Source organism: Astyanax mexicanus, chromosome 1 (genome assembly GCF_023375975.1).
Source record: "Astyanax mexicanus isolate ESR-SI-001 chromosome 1, AstMex3_surface, whole genome shotgun sequence".
Lineage (NCBI taxonomy): Eukaryota > Metazoa > Chordata > Actinopteri > Characiformes > Acestrorhamphidae > Astyanax > Astyanax mexicanus.
Window position 1 is genome coordinate 64,936,020 of NC_064408.1, and position 13,549 is coordinate 64,949,568.

Below are 13,549 nucleotides of genomic sequence, written 5' to 3' on the forward strand. Positions count from 1 at the left end.
TGCAGTTGTAAATGAATTAAAAATAATCGTACACACATTTCACATGGCCAGAAGTATGTAGACACCCAAACATTGGATTAAAACTTATTTGATTTGATACTTATAGCTATGACTATGAAGTTTGGACAGGTAATGTGTGCCAGTCAAAACAAGATTCATCTCACTGAGGAGTGTGATGCGTGCTGTGCTGCCAAATCACACGTTTAACTGGTACTGTGTGTGTAGTACTGGTTACTCAGCCGCACTCAGCTGAACCCAGACTGACTGTTTCCCCTCCTTTAATCACACACAACAACTGCTTTCACACACTCATTTATTTCATGACCTTCCTCCATACACACACAGACACACACACACACACTCACACGTCACAGCTTAGGTAAGAGCGTAGTGCAGGTGCTGTACTGTTCGCCGCTTCTCTCCTCCCATTAGCTCTCATTAGAGCTGTTCTAGTGCTTCCTGCTGCAGCTCACACACACTGATTCACTTACCACACGATGCTCATTTCACTGACCCACACACACACACACACACACACACACACTGCCTTCCTCTATGACCCTCTACACACTGTGTGTTCGCTCTCTCACAACTCTTTTCACATTCATTGTTTCTTCTAAGCGGAAGGATATAATATATTTGTTGCACTGTAAGATGCACTTAAAATCCTTTAATTTTACCAAAATCTGTCAGTGCACCTTATAATCCGGTGCTCTCTATGAATATATTGAATTTTATCAGTCAGGTATTAAGGAGCAGTTAAGCCACTCCGCTGAAGTACAGCTTTATACAGGAGTTTCAGTGAAGTTTCTTCATCATTGGGGCTGGAGCAGTATTAGCATTAGCTGCTAATCACGCTAAGCGCTAGCTTTTTTGCCATTCAGAGATGAGTATTTTATGAGAGAGATATATGTGTAGATTAACACCCAGCGCTCATTTGATTTACAGTTTTGTTTGCTTAACTTAGCTTAGCTTAACTTAAATTAGTTATTCCCCCAACCATCACCCAGCGGCGAGACCTGCTGAATTTAGACGTAAAACATGGCGACACCCCTGTTCCTTACTAGTGTTGCATAATGTGCCTTATAATCCAGTGTACCTTATGTAAGAAAATAGAGCAGAAAATAAATGTTTATTGATAGTGTGCCTTATAATCCAGTGCACTCTATATTGTAAAAAAATACAGTAATTATTGGATTAAGTGTCTCTACTGTCCAGAGTTCGGGAGGCCAGGATGTTGGATGTGAATACAGTTCCATTGCTTCATAGCTTGATGCTGGGGGGATTTATTTATATCCCCACATGGCATTAGGCATGGTGCCAATATGTTCATGTTTATCTGCTCCAGAGAGTCTTATTATTTTGGCTGTACTTCTTAACCAGTTCTTCTTTGTTAGCAATGGTTACAAAGTTGCTGAATGCATTTATTAGAAGGGTAAAACGCTAAATGATTTGTACCACATGTGTGCACACACTCACACACACACACTCACACTCAGAGTTTACAATGCATGGTGAGCTCAACTGTATGCCTTTGCATCTCGTCTCAAAACAGAAGGGTTGCGTGAGAGGGGAAGGTGGTAGTTTGGTGGTTATTCATACCTCTGCATGTGTGTGTGTCTCTGTGTGTGTGTCTCTGTGTGTGTGTGTGTGTGTGTGTGTGTGTGTGTGTGTGTGCGCACACCTGGCCATGTCTCCAGATTTGGTGCTGTGATCACCATTTCAATCTATACCGCAAACTGCACACACATATTCATTCCACCCTGCCACTGTTTACTTTGGCACTGAGTCAAGTGGCCGTCTCAGACTACACACTTACACACACACACACACAAACCGTTGTATTCCTTTGATGCCTGGCAAACCTTCCCTTTCCACTTCCACTCTCATTCCTCTCACACGCGATCTCTGATGGAGAGATATTCACAGAGAAGGTTCCGTCACCCTGCTTTCACTGAGCCGAAGTGCACAGATTTTTCTCTTTAAACATGCTCTGATGATAATACACACATCTGACCTGAGAACAGTTTGAAAACAGTTTGTCTTCTAAAAAAAGAAAATAAAATTACTTTTACCATTAGAAATGAAGCAACCTATACCAGGTTATTTAACGCTTACACTATCAGTAGAGGATGCTGGATATGGGGTATTGGAGAATGAATGAAGAGTGCCCACACACACTGTGTGATGTACTGTGGGTAAGCTGTGTGTGTTTCTTCCTGTTCTCCAAAACCTGGAGTAAGAGTCAGGTTGTTCCAGCCTTGATTAAGCTGTGTTTAATCACTGAAATCCGGAACTAGTGCAAGTGTGTGTGTGTGTGTGTGTGTGTGTGTTCTAATTGACTTCTTTTGAAGGCGGCCTTTGCTGGTCCAGAGTGTCCTTAATCAGGACTATCCGGAACAGCTCTGTTTTCACACTACTCACCTGCCACTCCAGCTTTGGAGTGCGGTTAACTACACCATTTAACTATGCACACTACCAGTCAAAAGTTTGGATACACCATCCCACTCAGTGTTTTTCTTTATTTATTTTTTTACATTTATTTACTGTATAATACAATATTAAAGACATGAAAACAATTAAGGGACACATCAAATTAGTAGTAGTAAACAAAAACATGTTAGTCCTCCACAATCCCCTGATCTAAACCTGATTATCTGAGATGGTGATTTGAGGTGATTTGAGATGAGCTGGAGCTTCACAGCTTGAAAGAAAAGCAGCACCTATTCCAGGTGACTCTCCCTCATGAAGACACTGAGATTAAAATACCAAGAGTGTGCGGATCTGTCCTCAAAGATAAAGGTGCTGCTTAGAAGAATCCACACTATAAAACCACTATATTCTGGTTTGTTTGTCACTTTTTGTATACAGAATAATTCTACACGTGTTCCTCTATAATATTAAAGACTTTAAGTCTTTAATGTTAAATTTACAATGTAAATAATAATAAAAAGAAGGAAAATGCGAGTGTGTCCTGACTTTTGACTGTTACTATATGTATGTATGCTAAAATAGGCAGAACTATGTAACACTGTGTAGCGTGAGTCAGGTTTGTGTAAAATCCTGTCATTTTACTCTACCACCACATGATTCTTTCAGTGGACTGCATTTTTCGCACTATAAGGTGCACTATCAATAAATGTATTTTTTCTGGTCTATTTTTATACCTAGCGTGCATTAAGCAACACTAGTAAGGAGCAGGGGTGTCGCCATGTTTTCTTTCTGATTCAGCAGATCTCGCTGCTAAGTGGCTAAGTTAAGTAAACCAAACTGTAAAAAAAAAAAATCACTTTTCAGACAAGTCAAACAAACGCTGGACGTTAATTTACACAGAATTCTCTCCAGCTAACTGTTGCTCATGCTAAAGCTGGAGAATTAGCATTAATGGTAAGGCTAATGCTGCTCCAACAGTGATAACCGGGGTTTGCAGCAGGCTACAGGCCTTATTATACTCACCTCTGGATGGCCCAAGATTTAGCTTAGCTTAGCTTAGCGTGGTAAGCGGCTGGAGAGCTAAACTGAAACTCCTGTATAACGTTGTACTTCAGCGGAGTGGCTTTACTGCTCCTTACAACCTAACTAATAAAATTAGTTTCTACATAAAGTGCACTGATTTTAAGGATTTTTGGAAAAATGTAAGTATGTGTGTCTTACAGTGTAACAGTGCATGTGCTATTTTGGAGTATAGATAAAAGTATAATAGTTGGCTGTACTTCAAAATACATGATAAATACATAAAACTAGTTCATTTTAAGAATAAGGAAAAAGGAGGCAATGGCAGAAGTGATGCTTTCAGTGAAGTGATGTTGGCATTGCAGTGCTTCATAACTGTAAGCAGAAAATTGGGTTACTTTGTTTTTCTCCAAAATTATCATTAATTCTTAATAAAAATCCTTCGGTGTCCAATGAAAGCACTCCAGCTTAAACAAGACTTTAGGCTCTGAACTCATGAAGGCTTCTCTACAGCTGATGAGCTGGAGTGCTCAGTTTTCCCGGATGGAAGCTTGATGTACCTGGACCATAAAAAGAAAGCTCTCATCCTTGTGCATTGTTATATATCAGCAGCAGTGCAACATTACGTAATATTGTGAAGCAGCAGTACTATGCTGCTGTCTGCTTTTATGACTGGAAATAGCTTGAATTGATTTTTCATTGCTCACACTCTCTCCCGCTCAGCAGCATGTGCGCATTCCGCTAGCTCTACCCACCCATAGCGTTCCCCTCTACCTCAGGCATGCTGTCACGCATTGTCCGCTTTCCGGAACGCTACCGTTCACATCCAAATCTGCCTCTATCCCTCCTCCACCCTTATATCCTGCTCAGCTCATCCCTCCCTCTGTCTTCAGCAGAAAAAGAGGAGAGGAAAGCGGCATTCTACTCCAAACACAGGCGAATCATAACAAACAGACATCTAGATAAATCTGAACCCAGCTATATTTGGACTAACTGAGCATGGCAATAATACAGGTTATCAGTCTCTCTCAGTCTCTCTCTCTCTCTCTCTCTCTCGCTCAGTTTGTCTGATTTATGCGTAATATATATTTATACTTTTGCTGTCTCACAAAAGCATGTCTATTTTTGTGTTTTTTGTATTTTTGCCAAAGTTTGAGTCTGTAAAGTTGTTTTTATATTCTGTCAACATTTCCTAATCAGTGAGCCAATAAAAATGTTCCAAAATGAATGGAATAAAGTATTTTTATACTGACATCTATTAAAAGTCAAGAAGGTTTTTGAATAACACTGCAACACACAGTATTGTGTAAATTTCAGGAAAGAAAAAGCTTCCTATCTGTAGAGTAAGTGATTATTAGCTCAGAAAAACTAGAACTACGATAAATACAAACAACAATTTTACAAAAAGCAGAGCTTTTACAGCAGTTTAATAGAGTTATTTCTAGTTCTCATCATATTAATCAACAGCTGGTTTGGTAAATTGGTAAATGTGGTGAATCAGGTGAGCTGCTGATGGAACTGAACATAAACACATACTGGCTGAGGGAAATATCAAGGAGAATTCTGGAACTACACTTTGTTCTTCAGCTTGGCTCACATGATATAACATACTTAGTTAAAACTGAGAATTCCTTGTCTTGTTTACTGTATGTATGTTTATTTGCATCTGTTAAAATCATATGTGGTGCTTTTTTTTAGGTAAAAACAACATATTGCTGAGATAAATGGATTAGTGTCATTTACTTTGGTGCCTAAAACTTTTGCACAGTAATGTATGTAAACATCACTCACGCTCTTACTCACTCAGTCATATATTCTTATATACAACTTTCTCTCTTTCATCTTTCTTACACTCTCACCCATGCTGTCCTATTTACTCTCTCGTTTACAGTCACTCTCATTCTCATGTGATGCTACTCGGCAATCAGCAGCAGTTTGACTTCACATGTATCAGAGGAGGCATGTTTTAGTCTTCACCCTCCTGGTCTTGTGGCATCACCTGTGATGGAGGATATGCAGCTGAGTAGCAGCTGAATGGGTAGAACAATTGGTCTAGCTAGAAAATTGGAAAATAAATTGAAATAAATTATATAAAAAAAAAATATGGTAGAAATCAAAAGTTCAGAGGGCAGAAGCTGCAGACCTCGGTTCTACTTTTCTGTGATTGGTCAGAAGAAAATGTTCAGCCAAGAGAATGTAGAATGTCACTTCACTGCATCATATTTTAAAAATGCATAAAGTTGAAAATGCTGTCGTTTTGTCGTTTGTCACTGTGAACGCAGGGTTACTTGCACTAATTTACTGAAACTCACTCTCTCATGCTCTTTCACTCTCTTATTCACCCACTCATGTGTTCTCTCTCTTGTTGTCATTTGTTGCCATATTGCACGCGGGCGTACGGACATTTTTTCACTTGCGAAAGTTGTAAACAAAATTGCTTTTAGCTGAATCGTAATGAGCGAACGACTCCAACCCGGACTCCTACTCACACAAGACTGAGAACCATCTCGCCGTTTTACCCGTGAGTCTTTCACCCTCGGCTCAGCCTTATAAATATTTATGGCAAACAGGGATTAGAGCTTAATGCACTCATAAATACCCGTGCATGCAGACACATCAGGGCTTCAGTTGGGTTTTTCCCAATAGGGAAGTGCAGAGTGGATTATATAACTGCAAAAAGAAACCCACTCACTTACAGAGACAGACACACACAAACACACAGACAGGCTCTCAGGCCCACACAGAACAGGGGGAAGCTGTCAGCCTGCAGGGTGGGGTTATAAAAAAAAACCTATAAAAATAAAGACAATGTTTTGTTTCACTGGAAGCACAGTGCAGGCGTGTGGTGCTTTACATGCTGCAGGTGGAGACACACACACACACACACACATACTGAAGGCCGCTCCTCACCCTTCTTCTGTCAGCACTGAGTGAGGTGTGAGGACACAGCGGTGCTGAAATGCAGGGTGTGTGCCTGTAGTAATAGCAGTGCTGACACTGCTGAGGATCTTTGGGTCAGGGTCAGGATAAAGGTCATCTCATGGGTCAGAGCTCTGGGTTTTAAGGTCATGGCTGTGAGTGAGCTGCTAATATAAAGAGAACTCCATCAATACGATGCTCAACATACATTACCATTGAATGACAAACAAAAAAAGAGCAGCCCAGACTTGTAACAAAGGTCATTTAAGTTTGATTGTACTTTTTGTTTTTTTTTACATAGTGAGAAGAAATACAGTGACACATGAAATACAGTGAACATACAATCTCTTCTCTGAGCAGATTTAAGCATTTAATAGGAGAAATCGCCAAGGTCTATTAGAGGTATTCTCTGTTTTATAGGGTTCATTGTAAATTATATCATTTTCCTGGCGTACTCTTACACACTTAAAACCTTTCACTGACTGTTTGTTTAAAGAAGATTTTTTTTGTTTGTGGTGAATTGTGTGAGTGTAAAAACCCAGTTTAAAATCATCACATTGTAAAAAGGTTCTGCCAAGCATTTAAAAGTATGTTTATCTGTGACAACCCCTGTCTGGGTATGCTATTTATAAATGTAGAAATATATTTATATAGTTTAGAAGACAAAAGCAGCTGAAATTCATCTTGAAAGCAAAAAAAAAAGTGTTGTGAGAAAGTGCACAATTTTAGCTGTTTGCTTCCACAGCATTTTTTATTTTTTTTTTGTTTTTTACCTGATTTGAACCTGAAACGGAAACTGAGGTTGTGACAAACACTAAACCGCTCCCAAAGTAATAAAAATATGCCGTTTGAGACCAGTACTATTTACTATATTGAAATCAAACCCTTTTTCTCAGAAACCAGCTTCCTGAACATAAAGCCCTTCATCAGCCATCAAAGTTTCCTCATTAAGTACTTAATCCATCAAGAACTCATTAAGCACTTAGACTGCCTATAGGTTTAGTCATCAATCAAGCATTCATAACATGCATATAAGATTTTGATTCATACTCACACATTAGTTTACTGAATTACTTATTTAAAATACAGTCGTCTAGAAGTTATCTTTTAAATGTAAAATTCAAACAAATAAAATTGTGTTATTTTCTCTTTTTTAGTTAGTTCCTGTCAAAAGCAAACTCTGAAAACCACAAGCACTACTAAGTGAACTAAACAAAAAAAAAGTTTTAAATATGTTATTTTGTGTGTTTTATTTTTTTTATCCAAAAGGCTTGGTAACTGAACCCTCTGCAGCAACTGCTTGCAGAAGTTTTCCATTAGACTCACCAGGAAGAGGATGGAACTGAGAGATTAGCTAAAATATTTGTGGTATTTATCCAAGACTGTACATTTGTAGGTTAAATGATGTGTGAAAACAGTAGACCATCATTAGTAGAACATTTATCAGTGTGCATTAGCAGAGCATTCATCACACAGCAGTATAATAGCATGTGGTTTTGGATGCAGAATAGGGCTAGTGATATGATACATATCACATTACAGAGGTAATGATTTAGCAAAATTATACTGCTAGTAAAAGAAGCACACCATCATATACATAAAATGCAATATTTGTGTATGAGATCTATAGACAGAACAGTGGGATTTAACCCAACAGTAAATCTTTACATTTAATCTTTACATTGCTAATCTTTACATTTAAACCCATTTTTTTAATTAAAAGTACTGTGTTTTTAAAAACTGTTACAGCAAGGCAAGACAAGTTTATTTGTATAGCACCTTTCCTACACAATAATCAGATTAAAGTGCTTAATATAAATATAGATACAAAACAAAGACATATAACCAAAACAGATTAAAAAATATGAAACAGTTAAAATCATAAAAAATAAATAATTCTAATAAAACAAATAATTAAAAAGCAAGAAAATAAAACACAGCTGTCACGTCCTCGCCCTGTTCCTGTCTGTCCTCGTGCCTGTGTGTTATTCCCACGTGACCTGTGCCCCTCTGTGTCTCCTGTCTCAGTAGTTTTCCACCATGTGTTTCTCATTTGTAGCTCCGCCCCTTCCCCAGGTGTTTCCACTTCTAGTGTGTTTCCTGTTCAGATAAATAGATCCCCTGTGCCACTTTGTCTTCGTCGGTCTTTGCACCTTCCTCTGTTGTTTTGTCGCTCCTCGTTACTCTTGTTTATTCTCCTCGTTCCCTAGTTCCTTGCTCTGTGTTTTTCTCTGTTTTTGCCTTGTATATATATTTAGTCTATTTCCTTGTTGATTTCTTAGTTTATTTCTTGTGTATATTTTCCTGCCCTGTTTAGTTTGTTTCTTATTATTATCCCTAGTTGGTTTAGTTTATGTTCTTTAGTTTCTCTCGTTTGTTTTGGTTTCTGGTTATTTGTTTATCTATTTTCAATTATTGAATTTATTCCCTAGCTCCTTGTATATATCTCCTTGTTTTATGTTTACATGTTTACTTGTTCCTTGTTTCTTTGTTTATTTTTTATTTATTTATTTATTAAATATTCTTTCTTACCTGCATTTACGTCTGCCTCCACGTCTTCCCTGCACCTCATCCTGACAACAGCGTATTTAAAAGAATGTTTAACAGTCAGTACTGACAGAAGTCGAGAATTTGATACAGATTACGAATGGGTGACACTGGTTAAATAATAAAAATAATAGTGTTACCAGACATAATAATATCACAATGCCCAAATATATCAATATTTTCTTACACCCCCTATAGTCAGAGATTCTGAGTTTCTGTCATGTATCACCCTTAACTGTGGAAGTGCTTTACAGATCTCATGTTTAGTCTAGAAATCGTGCAGTGATTGGATAAAACTGTGAACTCTGTTAGGAATGTTTGAATTTGCATAAATCTTGGTGAGCAAGATCACAAGTCTTCTGGAGGGTCTGAATAAATGAATAATACATAATTAAAGTGTACTGCTTAAAGCCATAGTCTCTCTCTCTCTCTCTCTTTTTCTCTCTCTCTCTCTCTCTCTCTCTCTCTCTCTCCATGGAGATATGCCCTATTTCTGGGCTTTTCCATGCTGTGGTGGTTATGTTGTTATGTAAGTGTGTGTGTGTGTGTTTGGTAGAGAGCAGGTGTGTGCCTGTTGGAACTGGACCCTGTGTCTTGCTTCTCAGGTGCCTGTTTGTTTGGCTCTGTCTCCAACATGGCTGCCCACCTCATTACCCAGCAGGCCTTGCATTCCACAGTGGAATCTCTGGAGCAGGTGCCAGCAGCACAGCCCATAGCGCTTCTCCACGAAAAGAACTCTGCTTCTTAAACCAGTTCTGTTCCTGCTTATAAGAACCGTGGTGCTTTTCGGCAAACCAGCCCACGTTTTCACTAGTTTTATAGTGGAACCGTGAAAACATCACATCGTATGTCAACAACAGAGGGTGCTGCACAGCGGCGGTAAACAGAAGATGTCACAGTTTGCACTATAGAACCTAGTATTCATCGGTTCTAGCTGTGAACAAACATTCCTGGTTCCAGAATCTACTTTTGTCTGTGGAAACGCAGCAAACCGGTTCAAAATTAGGTTTGCAAACCTCTCTCCTACACACCCTCTCTATCTCACCTGCCTCACTTCTTCTCTCCCTCTCTTAATGCCACTCTCTCTCTGCCTCCCTCCTTTACTCCCTCTCTCTATCTTACCTGCCTCACTTCTTCTCTCTCTCTCAATGCCTCTCTCTCTGCCTCTCTCCTTTACTCCCTTTCTCTATCTTACCTGCCTCACTTATTTTCTCCCTCTTTAATGCCTCTCTCTCTGCCTCTCTCCTTCACTCCCTCTCTCTATCGTAACTGCCTCATTTCTTCTCTCCCTCTCTTAATGCCCCCCTCCCTCTCTTTTTCTCTCTCCTACACATCCCATCTCTATCTCACTTTCCTCACTTCTTCTCTCCCTCTCTGTCCTTCACTTCCTCCTTCTATTTCACCTGCCTCATTTTCTCTCCCTTTCTTAATGCCTCCCTCTTTCTCCCTCTCTCCTTCACTCCCTCTCTCTATCTCACCTGTCTCACTTCTTCTCTCTCTCTCTTAATGCCTCTCAATCCCTCTCTTTCCCTCTTTCTGCCACACTCCATGCTGTATCTCTCACTGCATCTCTCTCTCTCTCTCTCTCTCTCTCTCTCTCTCTCTTTTTCCCTGTCTCAGTCTCGCTCTGCTTATTCAGGTCCTGTTTCCCCAGGCTCTGGTGTAGTAATGGGAGCGCATTAAATTTTGATTAAACCAGCAGACGTTCACCTCCATTGAAAAGAGCTTTTGTCCTCCTGTCTGTTTCTCCTGGAACATTCAGTCTAATGTACCACACCACCAATCGCCTAATTCCACACACCACAGCTCACATCTGTAAAGCTGTGTGTTCACACGCGTACGTGCAGGTCTCTATATTTCAGGTGTTTTGTATGTTATTACATTTTGTATCCACCTTAAAGCAGCCCTGCTGGTTTTTGTATGTTCTGTAATAATTCAGTAATAATAGCAATGTGTTTGCTCTTGTTTATGGTGCATTTCCATTTGTTCACTGTGAGATGAAGGGAAAGTTCAGTAGGTGAGAATTAGGTGATAATCAGGTGAGAGCTTTTTACTCCTGCTGTGCTCCGGCTGTGTTTTGCAGGCTGATCAGCTGGAGATATGATTAGATGATTTTGATAGTTTTCTATATTTTATACTGAACAGCTTTAAAACTCAACATGGACCTAACACACAAAAGTAGGCCTGTCACGATAATTAAATGATCGACTTATCATACAATAAATGCACGTGACCTCAATAATTAGGCAATAATACACTCGAGGTTCATGCTCTAATGTGTAATATTGGCACTGCTGTGCTGCAGTTGTAAGTACAACGCCACAGGCCATAGATCAGTATTATTGTGATCATACCACATTACCATTATCGCTGTTTATTGAACAAGGACGAGAAAATATGATCTGTTTGGTTATAAAATCTGTTTGGTTTGTAAGTGCTGCATCGTTGCTAGGTTACCTTTATGTGCGTGGAGTAATACATGGAGAGCTTCGGTTACAGTGCATTACCGGCTGATAACAGCACTCATAGAACACCTCTCAGCCAATCACATTGCAGGGTCGGAACTAAATGTGGTATAATATTTAATAATGGTGATATTGTCTATTGTACTGTTTATTTGTATGTTTTGTTCACATATAAAATAGTGAACTGTATTTTAGCCAGCCTTGTAACTGTGACTCCATATAGACAGTGTGGACTGCAGTAGGTGAAGTAAAAAGTATATATTTCTCAAACTATGATTAGTTAAAATGTTATTTTTAAGGGTATATTTGCTTTGTTATGCTATTACATTGTCATTATATCAGTACCGTTTAATAGTTTTTAAATGACAATATTATTGTTTATTGCAATAATTTCTGGGACAATATTGTGACAGGTCTACACAAAAAGTATTTAAATGTTACCATGTTTTATTATGCTGAAAATATAGAAGGGAATACTAATATTTCTGAATATAATTTCATTATAAAACCTGTTTAATTGCATTAAATAAACAGAAACAACATAAAAGCCTCTAAATAACCCCAAAAGAAACAAAGTGTCACCCTGACCATGTCAATTAAAGAACTGTTTAATGTGCTTGTGTCTGACACTTTGTGTTTGCTTGTGTTTCTCTGTTTGAACAGGAGTGTCGAGCCCGGAGGAGCTGACTACAGAGCGTGCACACACAGCACTGGAGCGTGTGTTTGAGACGCTGAGGGGTTTAGGTCGCGCTCGAGATCATTTGAAACAGCTCCGCTCAGTTTACAGCTCAGGAGATGGTGTGCACCAGGTCAGTTCATAAAGCTGACAAGAATAAAATATTTTATAGTGACTATAGTGACTAAACAATGAGTAAATAATAAGTAATCCATGCAGTATATAATGAGTTAAACATCTTTAAAAAAAATCTCTTTAATCAAATTCAAGCAGGAAAAGCACACACCTTGTAGTATATTATCTTGTGTTGTTTAGCATGCTGTGTCTGTCTGAGGAATCTTTAGCATTTTTAATTTAAAAAATGTTTAAATTAAATTTAAGTACGTTTCCCAACTTCATTTTTCCATAATTAGTATAAGCCATTTTATTATTATTGTATATGTTAGACAGTTAAACCTTTATTTACACACAATATAATTCCAGTATTTTGATAAGCTAGACCTGTGTTTCTTTTGCAAAAAAAAAAAAGGCATTTATTAAGTATTTTAAGTTGTGTATAAATTGTGCAATACATAGACATGGGATGTTATTAACACTCCTGTACATACAGGTGTTGATATAGTGTATGATTGTGATTTTGGTTGGGGTGAAAAATGCCCAGAAACAAACTTATTTCACACAAGGTTAATCTGCTATTTCCTCATGCAAAAAAAAATATTATTAAAATTATTATTTGCTGGCGAAATAATTCAGGTGAGAAAGACCCAAACAGGCAGGTGCTCAAGCAACCTGTGCGGGATTGCAGACCTCTACACTGGTGTTTACCCAAGTGCTACTTTACTCTTGTTTTGCGCTTTGCTTAGCAAGCTGAAGGGATTGTAGGTGGTTAACTTTTAGCCTTACTCCTACTCCCATTTCCAGGTTTGGCTTTTCTCAAATCTTTGGATTTCTTAAATCTTTAAGTCACCCTTTGGAAACTGCCTGGCAAACGTAATAATATTTTGTCTGATAACTGATGGTGATGTGCTGTTCTTCAGTATCACCGACACTATATTCTCTCAAAGTCACGTTTTACTGTGGACTAGGATTTTTACTAGTGAGCTGGGTTTAAATATAGTTTGTGTATTTAAATATAATTAGTCAGTGCTGTTATGTAACAGTGTGGGTGTTTTTTTGTAATTGGCTGGTTTCACAGCCCTGTTTGTGTGGATTTTCTTTTAAATAAGGAGAGAGCAGTGTTTCTGTGCACTGAACTCACATAACCCTGCTGCTCAGTCATGTGTGGTCCAACGTTTGGCTGTACTGTAATTTAGATACCTAATTTTTTTTAGATGTATATCCTGCATGTAAACAGGATTAAAACATAAGGACTGACCTGACCCTGGATCATCAGGTCCTCTCTGGCTGAGGTGTTTGATAAATGATATTCTAAATGCTGGTACTTGCTGGTAAAGAACTGTTTATTAGTATTGGATTGTTTATTTGACGG

General features: G+C 38.5%; 1 protein-coding gene across 1 annotated transcript in view; it reads left to right on the forward strand.

Annotated features, from left to right (window-relative positions):
* scfd2 (sec1 family domain containing 2) overlaps window positions 1–13,549 on the forward strand; it is a 226,660-nt gene that overhangs the window by 179,851 nt on the left and 33,260 nt on the right. Inside the window, exon 6 of the mRNA XM_049481835.1 lies at window positions 12,048–12,193. Within this exon, the coding sequence (XP_049337792.1) occupies window positions 12,048–12,193 (146 nt within the window). The remainder of the gene's footprint in view (window positions 1–12,047; window positions 12,194–13,549) is intronic.